Raw genomic sequence first — 12,860 nt, 5'->3', positions numbered from 1 at the left:
AAAGTAAATTATTGTATACTTAATTATAATATTATTGGTAAAAGTGATACTTTTTGAAAATTCCGTAACAAATAGACGGGTTCGCCAAATTCAATTGTAAAAAAAAATACAAAAAGTAAAAACAATTAAAACATGCAGTTGGGTTTGAACCGTGAACCTTAAGAATGGCGGCTACTGCTTTACCAAATGCGCCATTTAGAAGTTAGAAGTAGACTTCAAATTATGCATCTCTTTTAATAGCTAACCTAGTTCGCATGTGTGTGTGACAGCTTCGTGTTTGTACACAAATTGAAGTGACACCAACTTTTGATGCAATGTTTCAATATGATATCTTCAGTAAATACTTCAAAATTGTAGCTTAACTTAAAGATAATGTATGTAAGATTTCGCCACCTAACATTTCACTGGGTCAGAACTCAACACTAAACGAATAAATGGAAAAAAATACGAAAACTGCAGAAGTAACGCCATCTACTGACGCAGCGTTACCTAGCTGACTGAAACACATCACCTTAAGAACTGACGACTGTCTTACGAACTTCATTGCAATTGATGCTTATATTTTAGTGTAAACTGATTGAGTATCACGAAAATTGAGAGTTCTCGCACTTCCATTAGGGCCCCTCTCTTGGCAAACATCTCTGATATTCGAGTCATGGGGTGGCAATCCCAATATTTGGTCTTTATTTTCCGACAGTGCTGGACAAATACAAACACGACGAGATTGTTTGACGTATAAACATACACACAAATATAGATGGTTGTAAATACTTACGTTGTGAGACCAGTATGAGAAGTCGAAGTTGAAGCTTTTAGCACTATCCTTGCTGCCTGGCGGAGCTTTTGGATTTACTATCACTGAAACAAAGAAATTTCATACTTAGTATATACTGAGACTGAGTTTTTCAGCCCCCTCAGGACATAACAATAAAGATCAAATGTCATTGATTAAGTATTTATTTCAGCTGTAGTTTTGTGTCCCTTGAGAGACTGAGACTACAATAATACTCGTAGATAATATATAAATTATTTGATCTAGACGATATATAACCATCATATACCAGCATTATCCAGTTTTTCAGAGGGTCCGCTTACCTAACCTGAAGATTTGACAGGTCTGGCTTTTTACAAAAGCGACTGCCTGTCTGACCTTCCACCCTGCTAAGGGAAAACCAGCCCAATACAGTGGGTTTTCTCACGATGTTTCGCTGAGCACGTAATAATCATTAATGATCCAAAGATGAATCCGAAAACAAATTCGACAATCATTGGTTAGGCCTGTGCTGGATTCGAACCTGCGACCTCAAAGTGAGAGGCAAGCGTCCTACCAACTGGGCTACCACGGCTCTAGACGATATATAACCGAAGTAACAATTTCTTTCAAGCAAACTAGAAAATAAAAACTTGAACTTAAGATATGCACAAAACAAAGGAAACCATTTCACAAAACAATTGTAAAGAGAAGTGTCTAGACTTGTTTTTGCGACGTTCAACTGTCTGCGGTATCAAGCTTTATCCTGGAATCCTTTGTCCTGAGGTTTGAAGCGTGTGAGGAGACAGATGTGTCATTCTGTGTTGTTGCCGTGTCTGTACGCGGTACGGACGGCACATACTAAAGTATAGAATCGGCAGTTCTTTCGAAGCGAAACACTCGTCCCGGCTTGACAAAAACTGCGGATTTGAATTCCATCAAAATAATAATTTTCCTACAGCCTCCGTGGTCTAGTGGTTCTAACCACTAGCGTTAGGCTCACGATCTGGAGGTCCGGGTTCAATTCCCGATGGGGACATTGTCGAAATCACTTTGTGAGACTGTCCTTTGTTTGGTAAGGACTTTTCAGGCTTGAATCACTTAATTGTCCGAAAATGATGATTCCGTGCTTCGGAGGGCACGTTAAGCCGTTGGTCCCGGCTATTAGCCGTAAAAACACCTCCACCAACCCGCAGTGAAGCAGCGTGGTAGAGTATGCTCCATAACCCCTCCGGTTGATTGAGAGGAGGTCTGTGCCCAGCAGTGGGACGTATATAGGCAACAGCCTATATAAACATGCATAAACATATGTATGTATGTAAGAATTTTCCATATTTTTTTCATTGTGAGTTATCCACAATTTTTACGACGTGATTTATTGTAGATTTGCCTCGGATGTCATTGTTTATGTATTTTAACTTTCACTGGTTATATATTGATTTATCTTATCAATCTCCTATCAATCTTGTGAAGGATGTATCTAACTACCCCAATTGGGATATAGTCGTGAGCTTATAATGGTGCTAATTCCTGTAAATACCATCTAATTTTATTTTAAGTTATATCTGTCATTTTCTTATCCGCCGAAACGGAAAGGGACGGGTAATTGACAAGCATAAAAGTTATGGAACACACGTCAATTTTAAGCACAAATCTAAACCAACCGTCTAAAAATTTTACATCAGTCAATAACTCGACACATTCATTTACTCATTCTTCCTAAAATTAAGAGCTGTGAATCATCCGTCCCTTTCCTTTTCGACGGATATGAAAATGACGGATATAACTTAAAATAAAATTAGGCGGTGTTTGCAGGAATCGGGGCCATTATGTTGTTATATTATGGAGAATATTACCATAATATATAAACAATAATACTACATGTATAATATCTAATACTTTATCCTAAAACAGCTATGTCATAGCAGCTGTTAAGTTGCCAAAAGGTTTTGTCTCATTCAATCATCAATCTTTTGCTTATAAAAATCTTACATGCGAGAACCTTATATAAAATGATTGATTCATTTAAAAAAATCATAAATAATCTGCTTATGTGACTATCTCGTGTATCAGCGCTGAAGGAACACATCGTGAGGAAACCCACATTCGGGAACGAACTTATACTATCTAATAACAATGATCTAACATAACTTACTTAGTAATTTAATTTTATATAATCCCACAATTAATTCACACACAATTCATTCACAATTAATTAGTTTTTTTGACTGAAATTATGTTATGCATGCCCTCTGCTTAATTTGCACACCTGAAAACAGGTTGGATATACCTACTGTACTAGATTTAAGACCTTTAACAATGTATATTCGAGCAAATAAATGTTTTTATTATTAATGTATACGTATTTACAACAGGGGTAGGGCGCGTTTTCAGAAAAACTCCTTAGCGTATCTATTTGTTTATAAGATATCAATAGTAATTAAACTACCCTGTGCCCAAATCGTCACTTTATCGGATGGCGGCATGACGAAGCTCGCTTAAAGTACGTTCCTCAAAGGTGTCAGGAAAAGTATAATCAAAGGCTTCAAAAACAAGCTTTTTAAATGAGGCAACTACTGTCTCTGGTACCATACACCTTAGACGAGTACACGTCTCGTACAGTTGTCAAAGGCGTCAGTAGAGTGCATGAAAGGCTGCCGTCGCGACTTATCGATCGTCGTTGCCGCCAGCGCGTCGCGTCTGGCTAGCTGACTGAGTCTAGCGTGGGCGAAAATTATACCATTAACTTAGTTTATCATTCATGTCGTGAAAAAAGTAAAATTTTCCGATTTAGTGTCTCTTATATAAACTTACGACTGTAGGGGTAGGGGTAGTCAGGGCCACATCCACGACCAGATGATCAGTTGGCTCGACCATTATAGACGGCGATACGGCTCACCGCCTATCACGTAGGTCTAACAGAAAGCTCGGTGAGGTGTGGGTACATTAATATAAGGGCAGAAGACACAGGCAGTCTTTAACAGAAGGATCAGTGATTTAATTTAGTTTTAATTAACAGAAATTAAAGTTAGTATCATTCGTTGTTTTAGTTTTAATTTTGTTTAGTTCGGTTGATTGAAACTTTAGTTTTACTGAAGACAAATAAACTGATTTGAATTGATTAATAATCTTGATCTATTTTAAAATGTTGTAAATAAAATAAAACTTCGCGCACGTTTCCGCCTACACTACAAAAAACCAATCGAATATATTTTTCTTAATATTTTCACGCTCTAGTGAACGTGTTGTTTTAGCGTGGGCGGAAGTGATACGACTAACCTATTTACTCACTAATCTCGTAAAAGTTCAATGGGATGTTTTTAGCTTTAAGAATAATAAGAGCAGAAAATGTGAAGGTATATTGTTCCGTTTATTTTGGTTTGGATCCCTCTCAGAGTAGCGTGGGCGGAAATGATACGACTAACTTATTTATTTATGAACGACTCGTAAAATAGAATAGGCCTTTTTAATTGAGAAAAGAATTGGGGCAGAAAATATTGAATCAACGGGAGAATATTTATTTATTAATTATAACGATAGCGTAGGCGGAAAGATATTTAGGCAAATTAGCGGTTATCATATCTGCCTGACATGCAGAAGGCCTCCGGTTCGATCCCGGGTGGAAACATATCGAATGAAGAATGCTACACCGACATGAGCAGTCATCTCCCTAGCGTTATCCCGTTTATCACAGGATCCGCTTACCTAACCTGAAGATTTGACAGGTCCGGTTTTTTACAGAAGCGACTGCCTTTCTGACCTTCCAACCCGCGAAGGGAAAACCACACACAAGACTACACCGACAAGAGCGTGGCTCTAAATTGAATGATGATAAAATTTATATGAAGCATAACTGAACTGGATACGGAATTGGAAAAAAATACTGAAGGTTTAAACTCTGTAAATTTCATTCAATTTCAGAACAAAATATTGTTTAGATAACAAACCAGCTCGTGAAACACGACTTACGTTATCTACGTAGATAAATGCGCAAATATCTCGTTGCACCACAGTTATTCATGTCATGGTGATATTTGTCATGTGTAGTAAATGGTATACGCTATATCACGGGAGGAAATCGCTTCCTCTTACCTCACAGGACACCAACCAGATGAGTCACTCACTTTACCGGTGCATCGCAACATTTCCTATTTACGACTCGCTTTACGTCTGCAGTTCAGACAGTGCAATCTCTGAGTCATCTCCCGTATACTACACTTTTATGTTTACTTCGGATTTGAAAATGGAAGCTTGCTCCAGCTATAGGTGTATTCAATGGACTCGTTAGAAAATGGATTGGAAGTTGTTTCCGCTCGGGCTCTAAACCACTGAATTCCGCTTTATAAGTTTGAATCCATGCTTGGATCATAGATAATTGATATCACGTGGTTTCCAACATTTGTGGCAAGGCAAGGTAAACCTCTGCCTACCCCTTCGGGGATACAGGCGTAATGCTGTGTTTGTTATGTTGTGTTTATTTTGAATCGCGCTCTCGGTGTCGCATTCTATTGGAAGACAACACCTTACGAAGTGGGTCAAGCAACGAAGTAGGTAAATGCTTAACACTCTACGCATTAAGTTAGTGATTTTCTGCAATTTAGATATTCAAGAGACTAAATATGTAAAAAACATATGCCCAGTTTTATTGCTTTCTAAGTAATACGCATATCATGATTCTAAAACGTAAGCAGCCTAATATATATCCAGGGTGTTACGGACATCGTAACGAAATTTAAGGGATGATTCAGAGCATGATTCTGAGTTCTTCTATGCGGTTCTGGGAGCAAATAAAAAACATAGAACACGTTCAGCTGCTTCTCTTCCCGGGCATGTCGTAAAAACCGACAGAGGGATTGTGTCCTCTAACATGATGGACTAATGTTATGGGCGATAGGCTGATCCCTTATCACCATAAGGTTCATCATATCCATCTTTGGACTTCGTATCAACAGTGGCTGCAAGTTGTCTTTGATTACTTGTGGCTCTGCCCACCCCATTAGGGATTACGGGCGTGAGTTTATGTATGTATGTATGTATTCTGAGTCGATATCAAATGGTATTTTCCGTCGCAAAAGTATGGAACTGAAAAAACAATAACATTTTCATAAATTTTGCACTTGACATTAACCCAGCGGTCTGAATCATCCCCCTCTGTATTCGTTACGATTTCACAAACACCTATGTCCCACTGCATCATCACTACTGCGTCATGATCCTAAAATGTATAAATGTAATGCCCGTTAACTGATATTATATTATGCTATTATTTTCCAGTTACGTAACTATGGAAATAGAAACCTGTCCTTTTATACGTTTCTATTTTCCAGCGTAAACAATAACCGTGTGAGTCATACTCCGGGTAAGCTGCGGATGCTCCCTATTTACGAATCGCTGACTCTGCCAAACAATGCAATTCCAAGCTGACTCATCCTTTGTATACTTTATATTATGCGAGAATAACTATATATTCCGAATTTCCTTACAAAAATAGGGGAACTACCATTTGTCTTACGTCTAACTGTCGCCGAAATTGTAATGTTCCATGTATTCAAACTACTAATTCATCGTGAGGAAACCCATATTCCCGAGAAATGCATTTTCGGAGGTATGTGACCTAACTGGTTCGCGGGCTGGAAGGTCAGACATCTTTAGGTTAGGTAAGCGGACCCTGTGAAAAACGGGATAATGCTAGATATTATCATAATGGAGCAGCGTGGTGGAGTTGCTTACTTGGGTATCCCATACCCGCTTGATTGAGGGGAGGCCTGTGCCCAGCGTTGGGACATATAAACGCTATCTAAGTTATGTAGGTATGTATTACGATAGAGAAATACCACAAGCGCACAATAATTACCTACTTAACAAATTATTGATTTTGTCCAATTCATGTGCCTATTATTTGAAGACTTTGATGGGAGAGGAATGAGCGAAAGTGGTGTGTCAGGATCGTAGTAAGTGGAATCCCGCTATCTCTGCCCACCCCAAAAGGTAATAGGCGTGATGTGCAATCATAAAATTCAACATTTCCAATTGTTTCTATATAAAATTTCCCCAGTCTGCGCGTGCTCTGTCTATTTGAATCTAGTTATTCAACCTGCCAGCACAATACATCCGCCATCTTGGCTACGGAAGCGGAAACAAACCACGTTTCCTCTACGGGAAGCCGAGCGAATGCATCGGCAAAGCGTTGTGTTACTTCAAGGTCACAGAAGGCACCTACACGTTTTGATGACGCAAATTTACTCTAACAGCTTTGCACCTGATAAGTAAATACAAAAAAAAATTGAAAATTACGCTCCCAAATTAATATAATGCACGCGTAAACGGTTCTCGAAATGCCGTCTCAGACGGATAATACCTATTATGTTAAAGAAGGCTATTATGAAGATATGCATTGGGACCAAACATTTCCAATAAGGAATAATTTGGATACCTTTAATACTTAATTACTGAACAGGTTGAAGGAATTTATAAAAAGGAATAAAAGCCGCACTTCACAATACCGCACTACAAAGCATAGAATTCCCCCAACTTATAGCAGCCACAAGTCAAAAGAGGTCAAAGTGCGAGCTTAACAAAGAGGCCAGCGATTGTGAAGTGATGGCCCGGAAAATTTGGGAGACGTCGAGCACCATTTGTTAACGCGCCTTTATTCTCGCAACTCGATGAATCTTGATTTAGGGCTGTTTTTTCAACAACACAAAACGCCTTCCTTTTTTCTTGGATGGTGCGAATAATCCTGGACTTCGATACTCGTCAAAGGCTCACTACGCACGTTTTAGGGTGAATAAATATTGTTGAGAACCTTTTCTTGAAAGTATTCTTATAGTTTAGTCGTGCTTTGTTCCCTTTGTACGTTCTTAACACCTCTACCACAGCCCGGACACTTCATACAAAAAGCCTCGTTTTACATAAACACTACACATTGACTTTATCGTGCACGCATATGTGTGTGTGACGTCTGACGCCCATACGATGGAAGGCTAAAGTCAGACCGAGGGGTAAACCTAGCTCAGTCGCTGGTGGGGAGCGGCGAGTTGTCGTTCAATACGTGGCGTTATTCCTTATTCTATCCGTCTATTCAAAGTTCTAAGCCATTCATGGCAACGCTATCAACCTACTAACCCATATCCTGAGCGTTAGAGGGGCTAACATGTTTATCCTCGACAAATCGAGTAACCCTCTACAATATGACATTACTGCGGAAATTACATCATCATTTTATATACATACATCTATTCGGATGTTCGACTTGGTTTTTGTGGAGAAAAATATTGGGAGACCGAATACGGGAACTGATATTGGGTTGAACGAACTCATTTGGGTACTAAACCAGAACATTCTAACGTGATTCTAACTGTACCAACAATTTTTTGGCAGTCTTATATGTATAATTATTCAAAATGTTCCGTATATAAGAACGTTTTTGCTTTTTATTGAGTTTCGAAAGAGTACAAGTTTATGTTGACCAATTTGAAATACAAAACCAACTCTAGAAACCTTTTCAAATCAATTTCAAATTTCTTAAATACTTTCGTCCATTATTTCAATATCAAGCATTTAGCCGATGAAGACATAGAAATTGTCAAGTAAAAACAAATATTTGTTGGTGTTGGAAGAAAATGACTATAAAGGCATGAAAAAAAAGCAATATTAAATTAAAAGGCCAAGGTTTAGAGCGTACAAATGTAATTCGTTACAAAAGGCCTTGGGCAACATTCCGTCGGTATGTATGTTGCATTTAAATACGCTTGGCTTGCGTGAGTCTGCTTCAGACAATTCGCCAGAGCCAGTGGTCTGGTGCTAACCAAGAATAACAAGACCTCAAAGAATACCGAGAGCCCTCGTGTAGATTCACAAAGCCTTTGCGCCGTGGCTGGCTTTTGAAACCGTTTACATAGAGGATCTTTTAAAACTGAACCTTGATAAAAACAATGAATTTTCAACAGAATATGAAATTTGATAACCAATATTGTAAACGATATTGCTTCACAGTTTTATACACTTTTGATAAGAAAATTTCGGTTTTTAAATAAACTACACTGGCCTGCGAAACTAAGTACTACATATTTCAAATTATAATAACTTTTTGAGAACACAGTATGAACTTCGAATTAAATTCGGACTCGAAATGTTACTAATGTATAATTTAATAGTTACAAAGATTTTTTTATTTTAAATCTCTAACTTCTATAGTTTAGAAATAAATGAAATTTTAAAAGTGTAGTAGTCAGTTATACAGCCCAGTGTATAATAGAGGGTAGCGTAACAATTTTAGTACAGGTATAATTCCAAGTAAGGACCGCAGTTACATGCAAAAGTGTTGTGTTCATCGAATAAAAGTTTATGTTAGGTGCTTTAGTTACTTTGTGGTCCCTTTTATGGGCGTTGTAATGGAACCAGATTGAAAATAACATGTTTAGGCTGCTACTATGTTATAAACAATTTATACCGTTTCTGGAATATATGAAAAATAAAAGAGCGTTTAATGGAAAAAAAACAGTTTAAGAAAGCCAGAAAGCGTTAAAATCCAAAATCTGAAAGAGTTGGAAATCTCAGACAAGATTTAAACAGCTTAGCAGATAGAACGCTTGAATAAAACTCTTTTAAAAATTGAGTACATTACTTAGCTTCAAGCCCCGTTATTTTGATCCGGGCTAATGCCCATCAGTGTTAAAGAGGCATGTAATCAGAGCGAGTGACGCCCAGGGGCGTGGGGGTCTGGAACCATGAGGATTTATGAGCGTCGTCAGCGCCCCACGGACAAGGTTTATGGCGCATAATGGGGTTTATGGGCCATCGGTGCGCAATGCGGCCGCTTACAGCAAACATCGCGGAATGTTCTAGGGATTTTGGTTCAACAGCCTGAATGTATCGGGCTATGTCCGGAGGTAACAAGACTAAGTCAGGCGACACGCAAGTAAAATTTATAGTTATAAAATTCAATTCTGCAATATGAGACTTAAAGATAATAATGAAATCACAACAAATTCATACTAACTTATGCACGATGTTGTATAAAATATTATTGATTTTGTTTGTACTTGTAATAACTTTTATTGAAGGCTATGTACAGTTTAAGAGGGAAACTAATAGAAAGTTAACAAGCTCATCGCCTACATATAAGACACATTGTTATATAGTCGTAACTAATAATAATGATGTGTGTGTGTGTGTGTATGAAACAAAACAAGCTACGCCATTAAGGACAAGCTTTTAGAAAATCTGCAAATAACGACGGGTTGCTGTTAATGTTCGAGCTAATGCATATTAATGGGGTGGAAAGCTTTACCTAGAGGTAGCGGCACTTGGGAATGACGCACGTGATGACGTCATGGCCACGTGACTTGCCCTCCCCGACACGAGTAGCCCTGACAATGAACTTGACAAAACGGTAGTGTCATTTCATATCCCTGTCCGTTGTTCACGGAGCGAGTCGTAATTTTACTGACCATACCATATAACATAAACCATAACATAACATAGGCTGAGGACTATATCCCAAATGGGGTAGTCACAAGTCCATCCATCGCAAGATGAAATAAATCCTCAAGCTTTGTGTTAGAAAAATGTGATAGGCGGTGAGCCGTACCGCCGTCTATAATGAACGAGCAAACTGCGTTAGTGAAAACTGCACTAATAAAATAAGATAAATTAACAACTCATTGGTGAAGTGGAGGGGAGGAGCTCGGTGGCGCAGCGGTCAACAGTCGTTAATAACCATCAATCCGCACTGGGCCCGCGTGATGGTTTAAGGCCCGATCTCCCTATCCATCCATAGGGAAGGCCCGTGCCCCAGCAGTGGGGACGTTAATGGGCTGATGATGATGGTGCAAGTCCGGTACCCGGACCGGGATAGCTAGCCATATAACGTGAAGAGTTAAAAGATGAAGACTGAAAAGCGGAAATAAAATAGAAAGCAGAGCAACGGCAACGGTTGTATTTCACGGTCAGGTGCGCATTTTATTATAAGATACGAAATCTGCTTATTTGGTATAAAATTGGCGGATCGAATCAACAAAAACAGATTCCGTTTAACAACGTTGTTTACATTGGTCAACCTCAATGCTTTTTTGCATGTTGGTTCTGTTATTATACCTCAAGATTCTGATCCAATAGAAATTCGACACACAAATGCAATGGTATTGAGTTTTTAACCGATTCTTCTTGTCTGAATGTCGTTTGGAATGTGCTTTTTTAAATTCCAAATTATACCAGACGGCTTTTCATTGGATTATGGTCGACTTCTATAACAAGATGCGGGTTCGTTAACAGAGCGTTTAGAAGTACCAGCTAGTATAGAAACTCCGCAGACCGTGTCGAATAGAACTGTACACTGCTAACAACCTCAACTGCTTGTCTCGAGATACGGTTTTCACAAGTAATTTGGTAAACATTGAAGGTCACTTGAATATATTTTATATTCAAGAGTTCTCAAGATCGTTGCCCGAAACTTCTTTATAAAGATCATAATCACGTCCGCTTACCTAACCTAGATAAGACAGGTCCGGTTTTTACTAAAAGCGACTGCCTGTCTGACCTTCCAACCCGCGAAAGGAAAACCAGCCCAATATAAGTTAGGTCGCATACCTCCAAAATGCACCCATATGAAGATCATCATTTTCAATAAATAGAACATAGAGGATCAGATGTGTTTTCCAGGTAAGGTTATATACTTCTTTTTATATGACTGTGGATGTTGCGTATACCTTTAAAATAAATTTTAATTAGGTATTCACGTTACAAAAATCTTAAACGACTAATCTGTAACTTCTTTCTCAAGTATCATCACATTACACTATTATATTTGTTTTCACTGAACCAAAAAACCCTCCATTGATTCCTCTTTTAAAATCCTATATTCCTCCAGTTTAGGTACATTTTTAGATGATCAAAGCTCAGCACCGGTAATCAAATTGTTCCAGATCAGGGTTGGAGCAATAAATTTTACAGCGGCCCTTGAAAACAGGGTCGCAGAGATACACAATATTCCGGCCGCATGTTCCAAGCGACCTTACAGTTAATTTTAAATATGTCTTACAAACTCTGGGCTTTAAATCTACTCTTTTGTTTTGACTTATGTTATTTCATAAAGTTTTTATTTTTGGTAACGTCGTCACCTAACGTCGGCATTTGTGAATATTTTGTCCTTTATAATTGTTATGCTAATTAATAATTTGCAGAGCTAAAACAAAAATGTTTAATTTAGCTTTATAAGTGTTTTAATCTACCGTGAAAATAATTTTAATGTAGAAAATGTATCTGACGTTGAATGATTTATTTGACGTTGAATAGTCGCGTCTACTTCATATTTTACTTTTCTTTACCCTTTCAGGCTTCAACATCTCGTCTTTTGTTAATTACATTTTTTTCTGTATCGATTGTAGTTTCGTTATTTATGTTGTGTCTTATATTGATTTCAGTAGTCTTTACAATCGTTTTACCCAACCGGTTTACAGGCCGAAGGTTCCTGACATTGCCATTCGTAAGGCTTCGCTCGGCCTTCCCTCAGCTCGCGCCCTTCTGCGCAGTTACACTAAATTTTATACCTTTCTTACTTCTTGTCACGCCATTCGCTCATATCTGATGTTTCAGTAATAGTTACGCTACTGTTTATGGTCAACCGCAGCCAAATTAAGACCGTTTATTTAATAGCCGAGAAATATTTATTTCAATTTGAATTGCTGTTTGTGTTTGCATATATGACTCGTCACGTAAAAGCGTTAGTCTTATATATAGCATCATTCAGATCTCTGATATTAGTAATCGCATGTGTCATTTCTGGGAACTAGTTCAATAAATCGTTTCTTACTTACGTCATATTCTAGCTCATATTTTGTTTTCAGTTTGTTGGAAACCACTCATATAACTCCATCCTTTACAGTAACTTATCCATCGAATGGTCCATTACAATTTTGTTGGCATCTAAAAGTCGTATCAATTTTCATCAAGCGAGCGTTTACAACGAAGAGGGTCTATTTAGGCACTTCATTTTGCTTTATCTAGTTTATCAGTCCATCAAAGAGCGAGGGTGGGTTTACTGCTACATAAACGTCGCTCTTCATTTATAGGGTCAGGAGAGCCGTGGTTAATGTGAAAAGGTCTCAAG

The 12,860-nt window shown here is 38.2% G+C and overlaps 1 protein-coding gene across 14 annotated transcripts in view; it reads right to left on the bottom strand.

The window, feature by feature from the left end:
- Positions 1-12,860, bottom strand: part of LOC126373756 (kinesin-like protein unc-104) — a 139,880-nt gene that overhangs the window by 47,877 nt on the left and 79,143 nt on the right. For all 14 annotated transcript variants that reach the window (XM_050020012.1, XM_050020019.1, XM_050020018.1 and 11 more), the window contains one exon: positions 776-858. In XM_050020012.1, coding sequence (XP_049875969.1) covers positions 776-858 — 83 coding nt within the window. The remainder of the gene's footprint in view (positions 1-775; positions 859-12,860) is intronic.

This window comes from Pectinophora gossypiella, chromosome 16 (assembly GCF_024362695.1).
Source record: "Pectinophora gossypiella chromosome 16, ilPecGoss1.1, whole genome shotgun sequence".
NCBI lineage: Eukaryota > Metazoa > Arthropoda > Insecta > Lepidoptera > Gelechiidae > Pectinophora > Pectinophora gossypiella.
The sequence above is the reverse complement of the archived record's forward strand: the minus strand, read 5'-3'. Positions and strand labels throughout refer to the sequence as shown.